At 42.1% G+C, this 17,281-nt stretch overlaps 1 protein-coding gene across 1 annotated transcript in view; it reads left to right on the top strand.

Annotated features, from left to right (window-relative positions):
- Positions 1–17,281, top strand: part of IGF2R (insulin like growth factor 2 receptor) — a 92,493-nt gene that overhangs the window by 24,753 nt on the left and 50,459 nt on the right. Inside the window, exons 7-18 of the mRNA XM_006264580.4 lie at positions 746–860; positions 3,174–3,336; positions 3,552–3,732; positions 4,777–4,880; positions 6,975–7,139; positions 7,439–7,579; positions 8,005–8,151; positions 10,002–10,139; positions 10,643–10,790; positions 14,883–15,060; positions 16,037–16,152; positions 16,609–16,771. Coding sequence (XP_006264642.3) covers positions 746–860; positions 3,174–3,336; positions 3,552–3,732; positions 4,777–4,880; positions 6,975–7,139; positions 7,439–7,579; positions 8,005–8,151; positions 10,002–10,139; positions 10,643–10,790; positions 14,883–15,060; positions 16,037–16,152; positions 16,609–16,771 — 1,759 coding nt within the window. The remainder of the gene's footprint in view (positions 1–745; positions 861–3,173; positions 3,337–3,551; positions 3,733–4,776; positions 4,881–6,974; positions 7,140–7,438; positions 7,580–8,004; positions 8,152–10,001; positions 10,140–10,642; positions 10,791–14,882; positions 15,061–16,036; positions 16,153–16,608; positions 16,772–17,281) is intronic.

Genomic DNA, 17,281 nt, shown 5'->3' on the forward strand with positions numbered 1-17,281 from the left:
TCTGTTCACCTTTTTCCCTTCTTATCCCCGATTCTGGTGTCAACCTCTTGTATCATTTTTCCCTCCCTTCCCCCTTGCCCTTCAACATCAGATATATCATTAATGCCCTCCACCTTCCTACTTCTTCTGCTCAGCCAGTCCAAGTCTTTCTTCTCTTGGTCTGACTTGTCCCTTTCATTGACTTGTACCCCTGATGGGAGAGGGTGTCATTCAGAGTAGTGGTTCTCAACCTCTTTTGTACCAGGACCCATTTGTAAACATCAGTGTTGAGTCCCGACCCTTCACTCCCAACCTGTTGCCCTCTGCCTCCAGCCCTCCAGTGTGGAACTCTGCCAGCCTGTAAGGGAAAAGCCACATTTTCATACACTTTTCTCCTTTAAAGGAGAATCCATTTTTAAAGTTCTTGCCCCTTTCATGTATCCTTGTGACCCAACCCACCTTTGGGTTGCGACCCACAGGCTGAGAAACGCTGATCTAGAGCATAGGGGACCTGACTAACCTACTTTCTCTGAATGTTCTCATGCCCAGATCTGGCTTTCAGCCATAGAGGGAAAAATTCCTGCTGAACACTGGGCTGAAGTTTATGGAAGAAACTAGCTGTGACACTACAAGTCTGTACTAAAGGTGCAAGAACTTGTGTGCTGTCTGCCCCCTCACCCTGTGACGTGCCTTTAGTATACTTCATCCATTTATAGTTGGAATAACTTACTCTGACTCCCCCTCTTTTTTTCTTTTGTCTTTTCAGGCTTGTGCTGAGTTATGAGAAAGTATACAGTGAAGAAGAGATCCCAGACTTCTGTTTGGGCCATAACCCAGCAGTGACTATTACTTTTGTGTGCCCATCCAAAAGAGGGGGAGAGGTAATGACTGTTGTTTTGTAACTTGTTTGCATTGGCATCATTTTGTTAGCTGTGGGGTTGAGGAGGGGAGCCAATACTTGTCTTCTGTCAGGGTCCTGAAACTGTCTTTTTAAGGTACTCGTGAACCTTGGTCAATGCGCCAAAAAAAAAAAAAGTTTTTTCTCATTGTCTTAGTTAAGGGAGACCAGGATTCCCATTTTTGCATTTCAGCTTATGCCTCTATTGGGAATAGCCCAGAAGTTGAATAAACAGATACCCCACTCTTTTATACAATGGAATGTTATCCCTAGGCAATGAGGTCTGCTTGCTAACAAGTGCTTTTGTCCAACTTCATTTGTGTGACATGCTCCCTGTTTTATTTGTTTCCATATCAGTCTGACCTTTTGTCTTGTATCTTTTTTTACCCATGTCCTTATCTAGTAAACAAGTGTCATATGCTGCCTTTCTAACGGGAACTCATCCACATATATTAAATGTTCTGCTTAAAATAATTGTCATGTGAGAATTAAAGACTTTAATATATCTACCAACATCTGTGTGTTCTCTAGCTCATACAATGCCATGTGATCTTGGCAACAAGGCCTTTCTTAACCAGACTGAAGTGAACATTGCTTATGCTGCTTCACTTCCTCTGAGTGCCCTGGCCTGTTTAGGTGGAGGCTGGCGAAAAGTAAACTGTTTTTGATGGGCCATGTTATAGCCTGTTTGTCCCTTTCCCTGACCCTAGGTAACTATCTGCACTTCAGTGTGCCTTTTCTCTTAGACTGGGGATACCCCTTTTCCCTCCCCACTGTCACTTCTGATATGTTTCGTTCTACTGTGATGATACAAGTAGACTTATCTATTCTGCTCTTGCCCTTCCACTCTTAGCCAGGTCTGGGGCATGCATTTGACCATTGCTTATGGGGAAGCAAACATACAGAAAGTAGACTTACAGAAAGTAGACCCAGGGTAGCGGGCAAAGCTAACCAAACTGTGGCGTGCATCCACTGATGCATCTCGAGCAAAACCAGGAAAGTCATCCTCCCACTTTACTCGGCTCTGGTGAGACCGCAGATGGAGTACTGCGTCCAGTTTTGGGCCCCCCACTTTAGGAAGGATGTGGAGAAGCTTGAGAGAGTTCAGAGGAGAGCCACTCGTATGACCCAAGGCCTGGAGGGAAGGCCATACAAGAAGAGGCTGAGGGACTTGGGACTTTTCAGTCTGGAGAAGAGAAGGCTCAGGGGGGACTTGGTGGCAGCCTTCCTCTTTGTAAGAGGGGTTCATCAGGACCTGGGAGAACATCTATTCACCAGGGCTCCCCAAGGGATAACAAGGTCTAGTGGCCATAAATTCCAGGAAGGCTATTTTAGACTGGATACAAGAAAAAAGTTGTTTACGGTGCTTGTGTTCAGGGTCTGGAACAAACTCCCCCCAGAGATGGCGCAAGCATCTACTCTGGACTCCTTCAAAAAATAGCTGGATTAATTTCTTGCTGGGGTCACCTGATCCCAGCTGACTTCCCGCCTGTGGCAGGGGGGCTGGACCTGATGATCTCATGAGGTCCCTTCCAGCCCCTAATGTCTATGAAATCTATGGAATGAAAGCAGTTCTCAAAAACTCCCCTTCTAAAGCCTGTGAACAATTACAGAGTTTGTGTGATAGTTTCTTTCTTATTACATATCATTGGTTGGATGACTTATATTTTTTTTTAGTTTCTTTTGATCATACTGTTTTCAGGAGTGGTTCAGAATACTCCTGTACAAGAAGTTGTTTTACAGAAATGAAGGAGGACAGTGGGATGTGTTCTGCCCCACTTCCCCAAAATGTGTAGGGGGGTGTAGAATGGACCTTTATTATACTCCTCCCCCTCCTATCTGCTCGCTGACTATATGACCTGCAGTTAAAATGATTGCATCCTGGTTTTGAGTCTGGCTCTGGTGTAATCTGTTTAGGCAGTTGTAGTCTTTCTGTGGTCTGTTAGTTGGAACGTGTTTGCCAGTCTCCAGGGTGGTGGTACATGACTTCCTCTTCAAAGCACTTTTAGAAACACTAGTCGGAAAATACTTGTATAGGTGTAAGTTCAAGTGATGTTGGTCTTATTAAGTCAGCTCTTAACTGAATTAATCTTTCTTAGACTGTCTTCAGATTTTCTGTCAAGTCCTCAAATACATCCTATCCCAAGTCTCTCACTTCGGAGACTGGAGTATCCCCTAATTGTGGAGGTGTTGCTTTAAGTGTGTAGTCCCTTGAGGTCTTATGACATATGTTAGTGCTTGAACTCTCTGTATTGAATCTCACTTACAACTTTAATCATGTTCACTTCTGCATCAGAGCACAAGCCCCAAACTCACTGCCAAAATCAACTGCCGGTATGAAATTGAATGGGTTACAGAGTATGCCTGTCACCGGGATTACCTGGAGAGTAGAAACTGTAGTCTCACCAATGAGCAGCATGATATCTCCATTGACTTGACGCCACTTACTCAGCCTCCAGGTAAATTCCTTCTTTTTGCTTAAAGAAGACAGAGGAATGAATGTAGTTTCAGGCCAGTTGCTGATGGCCAAAAATGGAGCTTTGGGATAGTGTCTGGTGTGTTGGCATTTGGGACTGAAATACTGATGCAAATACCACTGATCTGCTTCTAGCACATGTTCCAGGCCATTGCTTTGCTGGAACACTGAATTTTTTTTTCTTTCCTTGTTTCTTAGGTTATGTCACACCTTATATGGCCAAAGATGAGAGACAAGAGTATTACTATTACTTGAATATATGTGGGAAAACCACTGCAGGAAACTGCCGGGATAATGGAGGATATGTTTCATCTTGCCAAGTGAAATCTAGTAATTACCAACAAAAAGTAGCAGGAAAATTTGAAAACCAAACCCTTAGGTGAGTAAAGAATTCCCTACACATACTTGAGTCATACTAAATCACTACATAAATACTCAGTATGGAAGAATAAATTATATCTGATAGAAAGTGACTCTTATGTACAAATCTTAAAATACAGTAATGTCATAGATAGTAACTAATGCATCCATTAGGAAAATTAGTTGTTTCTGTGACTGTTTAAACGTAAAAGCTATGAGTGCTGTGCCAGACTAGCAACTGTGGGGTTTTCAAGCAAGCACTAAAGCAGCTCTCCAGAGATGGGAGTGTGAAGTATTTTTATTTTTGCCTTAAAGTGTTTCACTGGCAGTATTGCATCATAATCTTGTTGGTGCTAAATTGTGTAGAATAAAGAATACACAAGGGAATTTGCTGCAGGTGCTTCACCTTTGTGCTTCAAATGTACCTTTGTCACGAGGTTCTTTTATCAGTGTGTGGAAGGAGGCATGATTTCTCATGTAAAGATAAAAATGCAAAGGCCACCTGAATAAAAATGATTTTACATTAAAAAGACTGTTTTTCCAATAAATATAAGACATAATACTTTAAGGGGAAAAAAGTTATTGCTCTTAGCAGACATAATGGTTTATTTTGTAGGTAAATGGCATTGAACTAATTATTTTTTATTTATATTTTAATTTTTTTTCTGGACAAGATGTAATCTTGTCATAAAATGAATTGTGGAACTTGGAACTCTTTTCTTACTGTTGTAACATCTTGCATTAATTTTATATCAGTGCAAACTGGAATGCAAGATGCAAGGCACTCAAAGTAGACATTATTGCTCGGTGTTTTTTCTGAATATGTATACAGCAAAACGTCTCAATTATGGTTGATGCAATCATTTGGTAGGGCAAGACAAGGAGTTAGGCTTTTGCTGTAGTGGAAACCTCAGTTAGTGCCGAGTCACAGCTTCTTTTCCTGTAATGAAAGAAACAGTAGTTGAATTGCATGAGCTGGATCTCCGTTAGTTGTGGGCAAAATGATAGTTATGTCTGACAATGCCTTTTTAAAATACCAATCTAAATCTTTGGTTTCTGTTAGGTATTCAGATGGGGACCTCACTTTGACTTATCCAAATGGTGATGCATGCAGCTCTGGCTTTCAGCGGATGACCGTTATAAACTTTGAATGCAATGAAACAGCAAGTGAGTATTTGGCTTTAGTTACTCTAAGGTGTTTTTGCAGATCCTGTGCATAATTTGGCTAGTTAACTATTTAAACCGAAGAGCCTAGTGACTTGGGACTAATTCCCCTTGCACTTTGCTGTGAGTAGCGAGACCTGTTTCTAGTACAGGAGTAAATGTGCTGTCTTGGTCATCATAACATGCCAAGGAAAGGAAGAAGCAGTGAGAGCTCATTACTTACTATTTAATCTTCAGACAGAGAAGGATGTTTCACTGCCAGCTATGAAAATAGTTTGCATGATTCTAATGAATCTCATGGTTTTGGAACTGATCTCTTTTGACGAAGCAACTGCTTGAGTGGATGAAGGGAACGCTGTGTATATAGCGCATCTGGACTTCAGCAAGGTGTTTGACAAGGTCCTGCACCACCTTCTCAAACAAATTGGAGAGATGTAAGCTAGATAAAACTACTTCAAGGTAGATGGATAACTGGCTTAATAGCTGCAAACAAAGGCTAATTATTAACGGGTCCATGTCAGAATGGCTGGAGGTTTTGCATGGAGTTCCACAAGGGTCTGTCCTGGGCCTGGTGCTTTTTCATTGTGTTTTATTAATGATTTGGATGCTAGCATAGAAAGCTTCTTGAGTAAGTTTTCAGATGATAGGGAACTGGGAAGGACTGTGAACACATTGAAGGCTGCGAGTGCAATTCAGAAGAATCTTGACAGATCTTGAGCTAGAGCTAACAGGATGAAGTACAGTGTGGACACATGCAAGGTGTTACACTTTGGAGGAATAATTAAAACCACATTTAATAAAACAGGTGACACCTGGTTGGATGGCAGCACTATGGAAGAGGACTTGGGAGACTTGGTAGATCATAGACTCAATACGACTGCAGTGTGGTACAGCCACACAAAAGGTTAATGTGGTTTTGGGACAGAAGTATTAGGTGCTAGACATGGAAGGTGATGGTGCCTCTCTACTTGGCATTGGCAGTTCTGGGCTCCACATTTTTAAAAGAATGGGGAGAAGTTAGGGTCTTGAGGCAGGCAATGAAGTTGAGTAAAGGGCTTGGAAGGCAAGTCATGTGAGGAGAGGCTGAAAGAGGTAGGTATGTTGAGCTTGTACAGAAAAGGGATGCAAGAAGGGACATGATAGCAGTCTTCAAATACTTGAAGGGCTGCCATAAAGAAGAGGGAGAGCACCTTTTTTTTTTCTTGTTGCAGAGTGGAGAATGTGGACCAATCACTTGAAATTGTAGGAAAGTAGGTTTAGATTGCATATCTGGAAAAACTTCTTCCCAGTTAGAGTAGTGAGGCAGTGGAAGAGACTGCTTAGGGAAGTTGTAGACTCTTCATCACTGGAGGTCTTCAAGAAGTTGGACAGCTACTAGTTGGGGATGATCTAAGTGTATTTATGCTTATGTTCTACCGTGGGTATTTCCCATACTTCTGGGCTTTGCTGGTTGCCCCCTTCCGACCTTTCTGTGACATTTCAGGGTGTGTTAAGCCTTCCTCAGAGACTGGATATTGGCTACAGCCAAGGGTGGGGATGTTCTAGGGACCAAAGCCAGAGCTTCCTGGCTAGAGGGTCTTGCCCCTCAGCTCAGGGTCAGGCTGACTTGCCATATTTGGGGTCTGGAAGGAATTTTACCCCATGGTCAGATTGGTATGGATTGTGTGGGGTTTTGCCTTCCTGTATAATGGAGGGTGTGGTCCTCCTACCCAGGATATTTTAAGCGTATATTGACAATATTTCTTAGAAGCAGGGCATTGGCTACTGTGGTTCCCCTGTTTTACCTGTGGCAGGTTAGGGTGTTAGGTCTGTGTTGTCAGGGTTGATGGTAATCTTGTGTAGAGTTTTAGACTATGGGTTTGTAGAGGATGGTTTGGCAGGGCTGATCCTGCCTTAGGCAGGGCGTTGGACTAGATGACCTGTGGGGTCCTGTCTAGCCCCACTTCTCTCTGATTCTGTGACTGCAGCCTTGGAAGCTTCTACTACAATACAGGATTGAGTGCTTTTCGTGTCTATTACTACTCTTCCCTCAAGCTCCAAGCTTTTAAACTTAACTTTTCTCCATTTGTATCAAGCTTTTTATCTTTCTTATTGAAGGTAATGATGGTAAAGGGGCTCCAGTGTTCACTGGTGAAGTGGACTGCACATATTTCTTCACCTGGGATACGAAATATGCCTGTGTAAAAGAGAAGGAAGATATCCTTTGCAGAGTTGCTGATAAGAAGAAACGGTACGACTTGTCACCTCTCACTCGCAGTTCAGGTAAAATGGTGCAAACCACTGTCTTTTCTTTCTCTTGAACTGGTTACTCCTGATGCTAATACAGTGCATGATTGCTGCTTCTCTATTGTGAGTCACTTAGGCTCATGTCATAGTTTTAATGCGTCCTATTGCTATTATGGGTATTTTTATAACAGACATTTTAGGTTCCTTCTAAAGAACCTTTAACAAGGAATTGATCTCTAAAAGCTCACTAACCCTGACTACTCCTTTAACTTTTCAAGGTGTTTGGTGACTTTGTTTCTTCATATTGCATCTAAAACAAAATCTCTTAATCCCAGAATCAGCCCAGAATTGGGAAGCTGTGGATAGCAGTCTTACAGAAGCAGAGAAGAAACGCTACTACATCAATGTCTGTCATAAAGTGCTTAAGAAGGGGGGAGCACTTGGCTGCCCAGATGATGCGGCTATCTGCTCTGTTGGTGAGTGGATGATTCTGAAGCTGTAAATATTGTGAAATTGCTCCAGAAGATAGCCTCCCTGCAAATGCTTGTGTAATGCTAACATAGGCATGAGAGTAGTGCTTGTGTATTCCAGGGCTGTGGGGGTTGGAGAAGGGGATGCTTTCATTTCCTGTCCACAGGGGCCTAAGAGAGAATAGTTGAAATCCACAGTTTAACTTCTACTGAAGGACTAATTCTTCTTGGCTAATAGTCCTGTGACACTCGACTAGGCTTGTTGACAATGCTTTTGTCATGTAACAACCGAAACTTCCTCTGTGTATGTGTCCCTTCCTGCCCCCTCCATCCCCCCACCCACCATCAGCACAGATTTCTAACTGACATTCTGGCTTAAGCTTTATTCTAGTTTAGGGAAACTTTAATGTGTTTCTTTCTCCCCACTTCAGATAAACAAAACAAGGCTAAAAATCTTGGGACATTTATGTCATCTCCCCAAAAAGTTGGAGAGAGTATTCAGCTTGTTTATCAGAATGGCGACAGCTGTTTGAGTGACAAGAAAATCAAAACTGTCATAATGCTTGTGTGCAAGCCAGGTGAGAATATTGCCCACTCTTCTCTCCCCCTCCCCTCTCGTCCCCACTCCCAAAGCTTTGTGTCAAAAGGAGCATAATGTGTTTTGAGTCTTAATAATGAAAGTCAATATTGAACGTGTAACATGAACAGCATGTAAGTTATTAACATACAAACATGAAGGGGATGGCTGGTGCAGTGTCTAGGGGGCTAGACGGGGTGATCCTGAGGCCAGTTACTATAAGCCTCTCCCTAAACTTCCTCTCTGATCCCTGTGTTACTTTCCACCAACCCTCACGGTGGCTAAAATACAACTGAAACGGAATGTAGCTTCTGAAGTCCAAGAGGGTTTGTCCTCAAACCAGCTCCATCCTCACCCACACCACAAGCCTGAAGGTCAGTGGGTACGTATGTTTTGCCAATAAAATTCCTTAGGGCTGTGCCTAGAAAGATGGCCACCTTGGTGGGGCAAAGGAGCTTTGCACCAATTGTGTTCATTTGCACAGAGTTCATTACAAAGCCTTTCAGCCATAGGCACTTTTCATTCAAAGACATGCCCGAAGAGATGTGATACTTTTCCATATTATTAGAAGACAGACGTGGGAGACCTGGGTCCTATGCCGTTCTCAGCCTCAGGAGGGTGTTCAAAAAACACATCTCCCCAGCGAAACACTAATCATAAAATCATAGAAAATTAGGGTTGGAAGGAACCTCAGGAGGTCATGTAGTCCAACCCCCATGATCAGATTAGAGGTTGGGCTGTGTGAGGGCAACGTTTCATCCATCCTTTTGAATATAGCCTATTCTGTATTAAGGGATGCAGTAATAAAGGAGCCATGAGACTTCTAAACAAGTAGTTCTCAACTTGGAGTGCTCTGGGAGTGTTGCTGCAACCAGATGAAACTACCCTTTGTCTGAAGCAGAGCTAGACTGGGAAGGGCTATGTAAGGAGCTGCCAGCATTAAGGTTATCTGAAAAACCTGAACAGACACATAGGTAGGGGGAACTGTTCTGCATAAATCTTTCTGGAAGAGCCATGTATGATTGGACCAGGAAAGGATATAGCAGGACCAGGTGCTGCTACCACAGTATTTCCTGGTCTGACACTGCATGAAACGCATAGGGCAGAACCCCAGTTGAGAACTACTTGGGAAAGCTGAGGCATCCCAACAGTGGTTCTTGACTGGGGTGCCACTAAACTCAGAAAAGTTATGAAGGAGTGCCCTGACTCTGAAAAGGTTGGGAACCACTGCTTTAAAGGCTGGACCAGTGGGCTGCTAAGGGTTAAGATTGGGGTTTGGCTGTTTATGTACAAGTCCCTTAAGCAGGAAATAGTTCCCCCCCCCCAGAAGAGGAAAAGCTAATTTAACTGGGGTGTATCACTAATTTTAAAAGGTCATGCTGCTCCCAATCTCCTCTGTATTAAACTGTGCTCTTATTTCTGTTTTATTGATGGGGAGGGAAACCTGTTCCATCTGAGCACAGTAAATTTTCAACAGTGCAGTTCCAGCACTTGGACCAATATTAACATTTGTATGATATTGTTGGAGATGCCCTAGATTTAGAATTTTCCTAGACTTTTATGCCTATAGCTGTATCACATTTTTTGCTTGGGGTGGGAGAGATGTGTTGGTGTTCATGCATCCTAGATCTTGGAAAAATAAGAAATGGGTGAATGCTTATTCAGACTGAAAGCATTTTTAATTTGGTCCTGTTGAAGTGGCATTGCAAGTGTTATGGAGTACAATATCTTATCATTAATTTGGTTCCAGTGGGGAAGCGGGAAACTCTTTTTTTGTATTTGAGTTTGTTATTAAAGATGACATGTCTTGAATGAATGACAGTTCAATGTATCACTTACTCTTGATGCCAGGTGATCTAGAAAGTGCTCCTGTTCTAATATCTGAAAACGATGATGAATGTTTGTATGAATTTGAGTGGCATACTGCTGCTGCCTGTGTCCTATCCAAAACGGAAGGAGACAACTGCAGAGTCTCTGATTCTCAGGCTGGTATGTATATAACATTGAGGATAACTGGATTTGAGGTTTTTATTAGGTGATAACATTCAAGCTATATGGACTACATGTAGATTGTTCACAAATCTATTTTGCACTTAAAAATGGAGTTAAACATTCTTGGCCCAATGTATTGACACTCTTAAGTTGGGGGCCTGATGCACAGAAACAACACCAAATTGGCCATTTTCTCATTTGCATATGCAGTTAATCTGCTTAAAGTTTTGGCACATCTACTCCAGGTGTGTTTTCAACTTTGGGAAATATGACCTGATTACTGTTGTAATAAATTCCTTGAACAGAGTATATAATAAATTTGGATGAAATTGTAGAAAAACTGCTAAGCTAAGCTAAAAACGAACAACTGCTCTAGTTGTACAACACGTGTATTTGCATGCTTCATTTTGAATACAAGTCAACTGATAGGTCAAGACTTCTAAAAGAGATGGGAGAATAAAATAAGCTGTACTCATAAAGTATTTTTGTATCCTATATAGGATTTTCTTTTGACTTGTCACCATTGACCAAAAAAAGTGGGAGCTATATTGTTCATGCCCCTGATTATGACTTCTACATAAATATTTGTGACCGTGTACCACAGGAATCGTGTCCAGGAGAATCTGCAGCATGTCAGGTATCAAAAAGGCAAGTATCTGCAGTTGCCTCTAATCCTGTAATACAAGTTCATTTTACACACACAGTACATTATGTGCAGTCTCTGCCTTCATTATGGGATAACCATTGTGAAGCTAATGTTAAACTTCAGCAGGCTCTAAATGGGTTAAGTGTTGTATTTTGTATATAACATTTTGATTGCAGGAGGAGGTGGGAAATCACTTGGAGGTTTGACTTGAGACAGGAACTTGTATGCTACATCATTCACCTTTTTGTACACTTTCCAAGCTCTTTAAAACTGTATGCCCTCCCACTCTGAACGCAAGGATATTCTAGGGCTTTGCTGCCTTGATAATTAGGAAACTCTGAACTTCCTGCCTCTTAAATGAGTATAAAAGCTGTTCATAATTTTTTGCTGCTGTTAGTGTTGTCATTAACTTGGCTCTTCTTCCCCTTTTTAGTGTTTACTTATTCATATACCTTGAATAATTGCCCATTCTTGGTCTCTCAAGCTAAAAGATAAGCTCTCCATTTCCCTTAATTCTAGTGGTCTTTTGCACTTGTCATAATAGACCTCAAAAATCAAAACAACGGGTTTGAGAGTTGCATGTAATATACCAGGTGAAGTCTAGTCAGTAACTTGTACAATAGCATGAATGCTCCCTACCATTATCAAATCATAGAAAATGAGGGTTGGAAGGGACCTCAAGAGGTCAGCTAGTCCAACCCCCTGCTTAAAGCAGGACCATCCCCAACTAGATCATCCTAGCCAGGGCTTTGTCAAGCTGGGCCTTAAAAACCTCCAAGGATGGTGATTCCACCAGCTCTCAGTAACCTGTTCCAGTGCTTCACCCCCCTCCTAGTGAGAATTTTTCCTAATATCCAACCTAAACCTCCTTTGCTGCAACTTGACACCATTGCTACTTGTTCACAGAGAACAGTCTAGCTCCATCTTCTTCGGAACCACCCTTCAGGTAGTTGAAGGCTGCTATCAAATCCCCCCATAGTCTTCTCTTCTGCAGTCTAAATAAACCCAGTTCCCTTAGCCTCTGCTCAACAGTCATGTGCCCAGTCCCCAAACCATTTTCATTGCTTTCTGCTGGACTGTCTCCAACTTGTCCACATCCTTTCTAGTGTGGGAGACGGGCAAAACTGGACACAGTACTCCAGATGTGGCTTCACCAGAGCAGAATAATTACTTCCCTCAGTCTGCTGGCAACACTCCTACTAATGCAGCCCAGTATGCCATTAGCCTTCTTGGCAACTAGGGCACTCTGCTGATGCATATCCATCTTATTGTCCACTGTAACCTCCAGGTTCTTTCTGCAGAGCTGCTGCTTAACCAGTCAGTCCCCAGGCTGTAGCGGTGCATGGGATTCTTCCTTCCTAAGTGCAGGATTTCGCCCTTGTCTTTGAACCTTACATGATTTCTTCTGGCCCAGTCCTCCAATTTGTCTAGGTCACTTTGAATCCTAGCTCTATCCTCCAGTGTATCTACTACTCCCCCCAGCTTGGTGTCATCTATGAACTTGCTGAGGGTGCAGTCTATCTCATCTTCCAGATCCTTAATGAAGATATTGAACAAAACCAGCCATGAGACCAACCCCTGGGGCACTCCACTCAATATTGGCTGCCAGCTAGACATAGAGACATTATTAGCTATTGAGTCTGACAATCCAGCCAGCTTTCTATCCACCTTACAGTCCACTCATCCTACCCATACTTCCTCAGCTTACTCACAAAAATGTTGTGGGAGGTGGTACCAAAAGCCTTTCTAAACTCAAGGTATATTATGTCCACTGCTTTCCCCACATCCACAGAACCAGTTATCTCATCATAGAAGGCAATCGGGTTGGTCAGGCCTGACTTGCACTTGGTGAGTCCATGTTGACTGTTCCTAATTTACCTTCTTCTCCAAGTGCTTAGAAATGGATTCTTTGAGGATCTGCTCTTTGACTTTTCTAGGGACTGAGGTGTGAGGCTTTTACTGGTCCATAGTTCCCTGGATTCTCTTTCTTCCCTTCCTTAAAAATGAACACTATATTTGCACTTTTTCCAATTGTCTGGGACCTCCCCCAATTGCCATGAGTTTTCATAGATTTCATAGACATTAGGGCTGGAAGAGATAATGGCTAGTGGCTCTGCAGTCGCATCAACCAACTCTTTCCATACCCTTTAAATGCGTTGCATCCAGCCCCATGGACTTGTACATGTTCAGCTTTTCTAAGTAGTCCCTAATCTGTTCTTTCACCGCTGAGGGCTGATCACCTTCTCCACAACCTGTGCTGCCTGGTGCAGTAGTCTGGGAGCTGGCCTGTGAAGACTGAGGCAAAAAAGTCACTGAGTACTTTTTAGCCTTTTCCTCCTCATCTGTCACTAGGTTGCCTCCCCCTTTAATAAGGCATCCATAGTTTCCCTGACCTTTCTCTTGTTGCTAGCATTCTTGTAGAAACCCTTCTTGTTACCCTTGTAATTATGCAGGCTCCCTTGACAGAACACCTAAAGTTTGTGGGTTTTTCTTCCACAGCTGTCCTCAGTCTCTTTCCCAGCATATAGCATAAATTCTTTTAATCCCAAGTATGTGATAGTACACTTTGGACTGCTTCTTAAATATCATCCTACTTCTGTTCTTGTACCTAAGGCTGCCAGTTCTTTATACATGTTACCTTGATTGTCGTCCATATTGACAGTGCCTCCTAACTTCCCCCAACCCCCACACTGGTATACCCCTACTTGAGCCAGTCTTAACCAAGACTGGTTTTCAGACTTCACTAAATCCCTTCCCCCGAGCCCAGTACTAAACCCTTTCAACAATACCTGTTGCCATCTCTGCTTGTCAGGTCTTTAGCTACGTTTCAGTTTCTGTGCTAACTTCCCATTTTCTCCAATTTAACTAATTTCCCATGTGGCACTAAGTCAGATTGCTTGCTGAAGTCCTAATGGAGAGGATCCTTTAGAAAATTAAGTATTGGGTTAGTCTGGCATGATTTAACCTTCGCATTTTTATCTTTTTTTTTCCATTTACCTTCATCTGTTCTTTTCCTTCAAGATGTAGCCTAACTTCAGTGCCATCCCTTGAATTGGAACCATTGGCTTGTAGGTGCCCTAGACACTTTACCCCCTTTGCTGTTCCCCAATCACATGGTATTTGTGCTTTTTTAATAAACTTGTTTAATATACTTGCTGCCACACCTGTGACAATGTGTCAGCTCCTTTCCGAATTCTGCAGTGAAGTTGTCCTTCCTCTATTGAGTCCATTGAACTTTTTAGGTCTTTGCTTGTAAACTGGTTTTCAGACTTCTCTAAATCCCTCTCCCCAGCCCAGTACTAAACCCTTTCAACAAAAAAGGGTTTCCATTTCTTCATTCATATTACCTATCCTGCCTGTGCTCCTACGGTCAACACTGTCCTTAGTGAAAATTGAGACACCAGTTAGAGCTTTTGGGTCATACCTTAACTCATTTTTTTTTTTTTTTTTTTTAATTTCTACTCTATTCTCTGTGCACAGCAATCAACTGACACTGTATGCATGCACATGCGTGCATGGTCACATCAAACTTGATTTCTAGTCCTGAGAAGTAGATTTGCTCTGGACCTTAAGAGACAGTGGGCACAGTTACACTTTAATTGTGTATGTTTAGTACGTGTAATAATGGGTACCTGTAATGATAGATACTAACTTAATGTACTGTAATTGGTGCTACTGTGCATTAGCACAGATGAAAGTGTTTTAGTGATGCTACTGCTCGCTAGACTAGCACATTAGCACAGGCTTTGTCTGCCCCACTAATGTACAGTAGAACTAGTCTACTGTGCTCAAAGCGTCTTGTGTAGATGTGCCCAGTGAAACCTATATTATATTTAGCTCTCAGAGAAGAGCTATCCGTTAAAGGATGCAGATTATATGGTCTGCCTAACCTAATGCTAATGTGGCTTTTGATCAGTTCTGTGAAATTGGCTTCCCTTCAGCATATGTTTTTAAATGTTACATTACATTACTGTTTGCTTTATATGTTCATAATACCTTTTTCCCTAGTCTGTTAGTGTATCATAGGGATTTGACTTAAGATGAGACTAAGTGAATTTTAAGCAGTATGGTATCTTTTATTTTTTTGTCATCAGCAACCATGGTGCATGGAGTCTTGGAGCGCTCAGTTCCAAACTTTCATATTACGATGGAATGATTCAGCTGACCTACAAAAACGGTACACCTTACAACAATGAGAACCAGACTCCACGTTCTACCCTTATAACTTTTCTGTGTGATCGTGAAGCTGGAATAGGTCAACCTGAATACCAGGTAGGAACTTCTAGATGAAAGTGAGGGGGTAGCAAACTCCCTGAAGCTCAGTCTTTTGATTCTTAACTGCATTGAACTGGTACGAATTGAGCTTTCAGCAACTGTGGGGAAGCTTCTGTCAAAAAATGTTAATTACTCTTTTGGAGCATCTGCTTTGTTAGTCATGATCTTGGTAGTCACAAAGCCTGTTTTACTCTGGATCACCAGGGCGTCTGCCTGGACCTGACTTGAATATATTGCTTTTGCCATTGTAGTTTCACTTGAATTAAAGTGGTCTTCACTATCAAGCAGCTGAGGAAGAGCTGCATTGCAGCAGCTAGTGGAGCTGCTTGCAGGAGGGGTTGGCAACTTTTTGAGTGGTGAGCTGAAATGTAGTTTGGGCAGGGGCGGGCAAAATGCGGCCCACGGGGTGGATGTGGCCCGCCAGGCCATTCTATCCAGCCTGCAGGGCCCCTAAAAAAATTTAGAAAATTAAATTAATCTGCCCTGGGCTGCCTGTCAAGCGGCCCTCGATGGCTTGCCGAAACTCAATAAGTGGCCCTCTGCCCAAAATAATTGCCCACCCCTGAGTTTGGGTCATAGCAGGCTGGTGCTTTTGACTTGGGTGCTACTGCCACTTCTCTGCTGCCCAGTTGCTGCATGTGTGACCTGATTTATTTTGTGCAGGCTGGATGTGGCCTTCAAGCGGTAGATTGCCAACCAATAGCTTAAAGGAGTTAAAGTTCTATGCTACTCTAACAAGTGCCACAAGATGTTAAACTAGAGAAAAAACAGTTTTGATAAATGAACAGGGAAATGTGCCATGATATACCCAAATAGTGAACCTGTAAATCTGCAGCCGAAGATGAGATCATAGGCTGGATATTCCCAGTATGTAGGGGAAGGTAGCTCTATTAACAAGACTTAACTTTTAAGAATCAGATGCCTGTTAAGTCATGCTGCTAACTCTCTTTCACACTCTGTCTTCCAATGATAGAAAGAAGACAGTTACACATACAACTTTAAGTGGTACACTGAACATGCCTGTCCAGAGATGCCATTAGAGTGCATTGTTACTGATCCCACCACCATGCAACAATATGATTTGTCAAGGTAAGAAAAAAGTAAATAGCACTGGGTCAAAGAGCACAGCCTGTAGTTGGAAGACACCTCTTGCTAATAATAGTACTTTAAACCAAATTGGCCTTTCTGTCTGTATAGACAATGTTAGAACTGCCTAAACTGATGTCTTACTATCAAACTGCTAAGGATCATGCAACATGAAGAGAAAAACTTACACCTTTGAGAGGGACTTATGCCATCATAGGCTGACTTGGTTTTTATTGGGCTGGTTTTGATAACAAATTTGTTTGTTTTTTAATTTGGGAAGAGGCATGGTGCAGTAGACAATATTCTAGGAGCAAAGTACGTGTTTTCATTGTGATATCTAGCAGATGACAGTTACTTAATTGCTACCTCTGTAGTGGTTACAGGATGGGTTTTGCTTGTCTCTTGGTTTGCTTTCTCTTTTTAAGAGGAATATGTTGTAACTTTCACTTTTTAATGCAGACTATCAAAATCTGAAAAAAGAGGTGAAAACTGGTATGCCATGGATAACTCTGAGCCAAACCAACGTAGGAAATACTACATAAATATCTGTCGGCCCTTGATTCCAGTTCCAGGATGTGATCGACATGCATCAGTCTGTCAAATGAAGTATGAAAGAGATTATGTGAGTAATTGACCCACCTTCTCATAGGAAGGGGGTGAGGAGTAGGGGAGAACTCTTGCATATAGCTTAGATACCAAGTTTGTCCTTTTTCTAGTTACCTATGCAGAAGAAGAAAGTGAATGACCTGTAGAGTCATAACTACTAGCATAAATGCTGACTGAATCTTCCAATAAAAACACTGTTTTTGTATCTCTGTTGTTTGGACAATAGATTGATTTTAATACAGTATATGGACTCAAAAGGGTGAGCAACTGAAGTAAAAGAATATAAATTGAGCATCAGAGAAACTTCCTTATTTTTAACCTCTAGTCCTCCATCCCTGTTTTTGTTTACCACCCTTTCCTTGTAAACTTCTAATTGCAACCAAAAATGGTAAACTTTATAAGGATGTATACTTCCCTGCCTTGAAGTGGTACTGACAGTCCAGAGCCTGCGGCTTTTTTACTCTTCCCCAGGTGATTAGAAGCTTACTTTTTTTCTTTCTCCCCTCTCAAAATCTTAAATTTCACA

This window comes from Alligator mississippiensis, chromosome 1, assembly GCF_030867095.1.
Source record: "Alligator mississippiensis isolate rAllMis1 chromosome 1, rAllMis1, whole genome shotgun sequence".
Taxonomy (NCBI): Eukaryota; Metazoa; Chordata; order Crocodylia; family Alligatoridae; genus Alligator; species Alligator mississippiensis.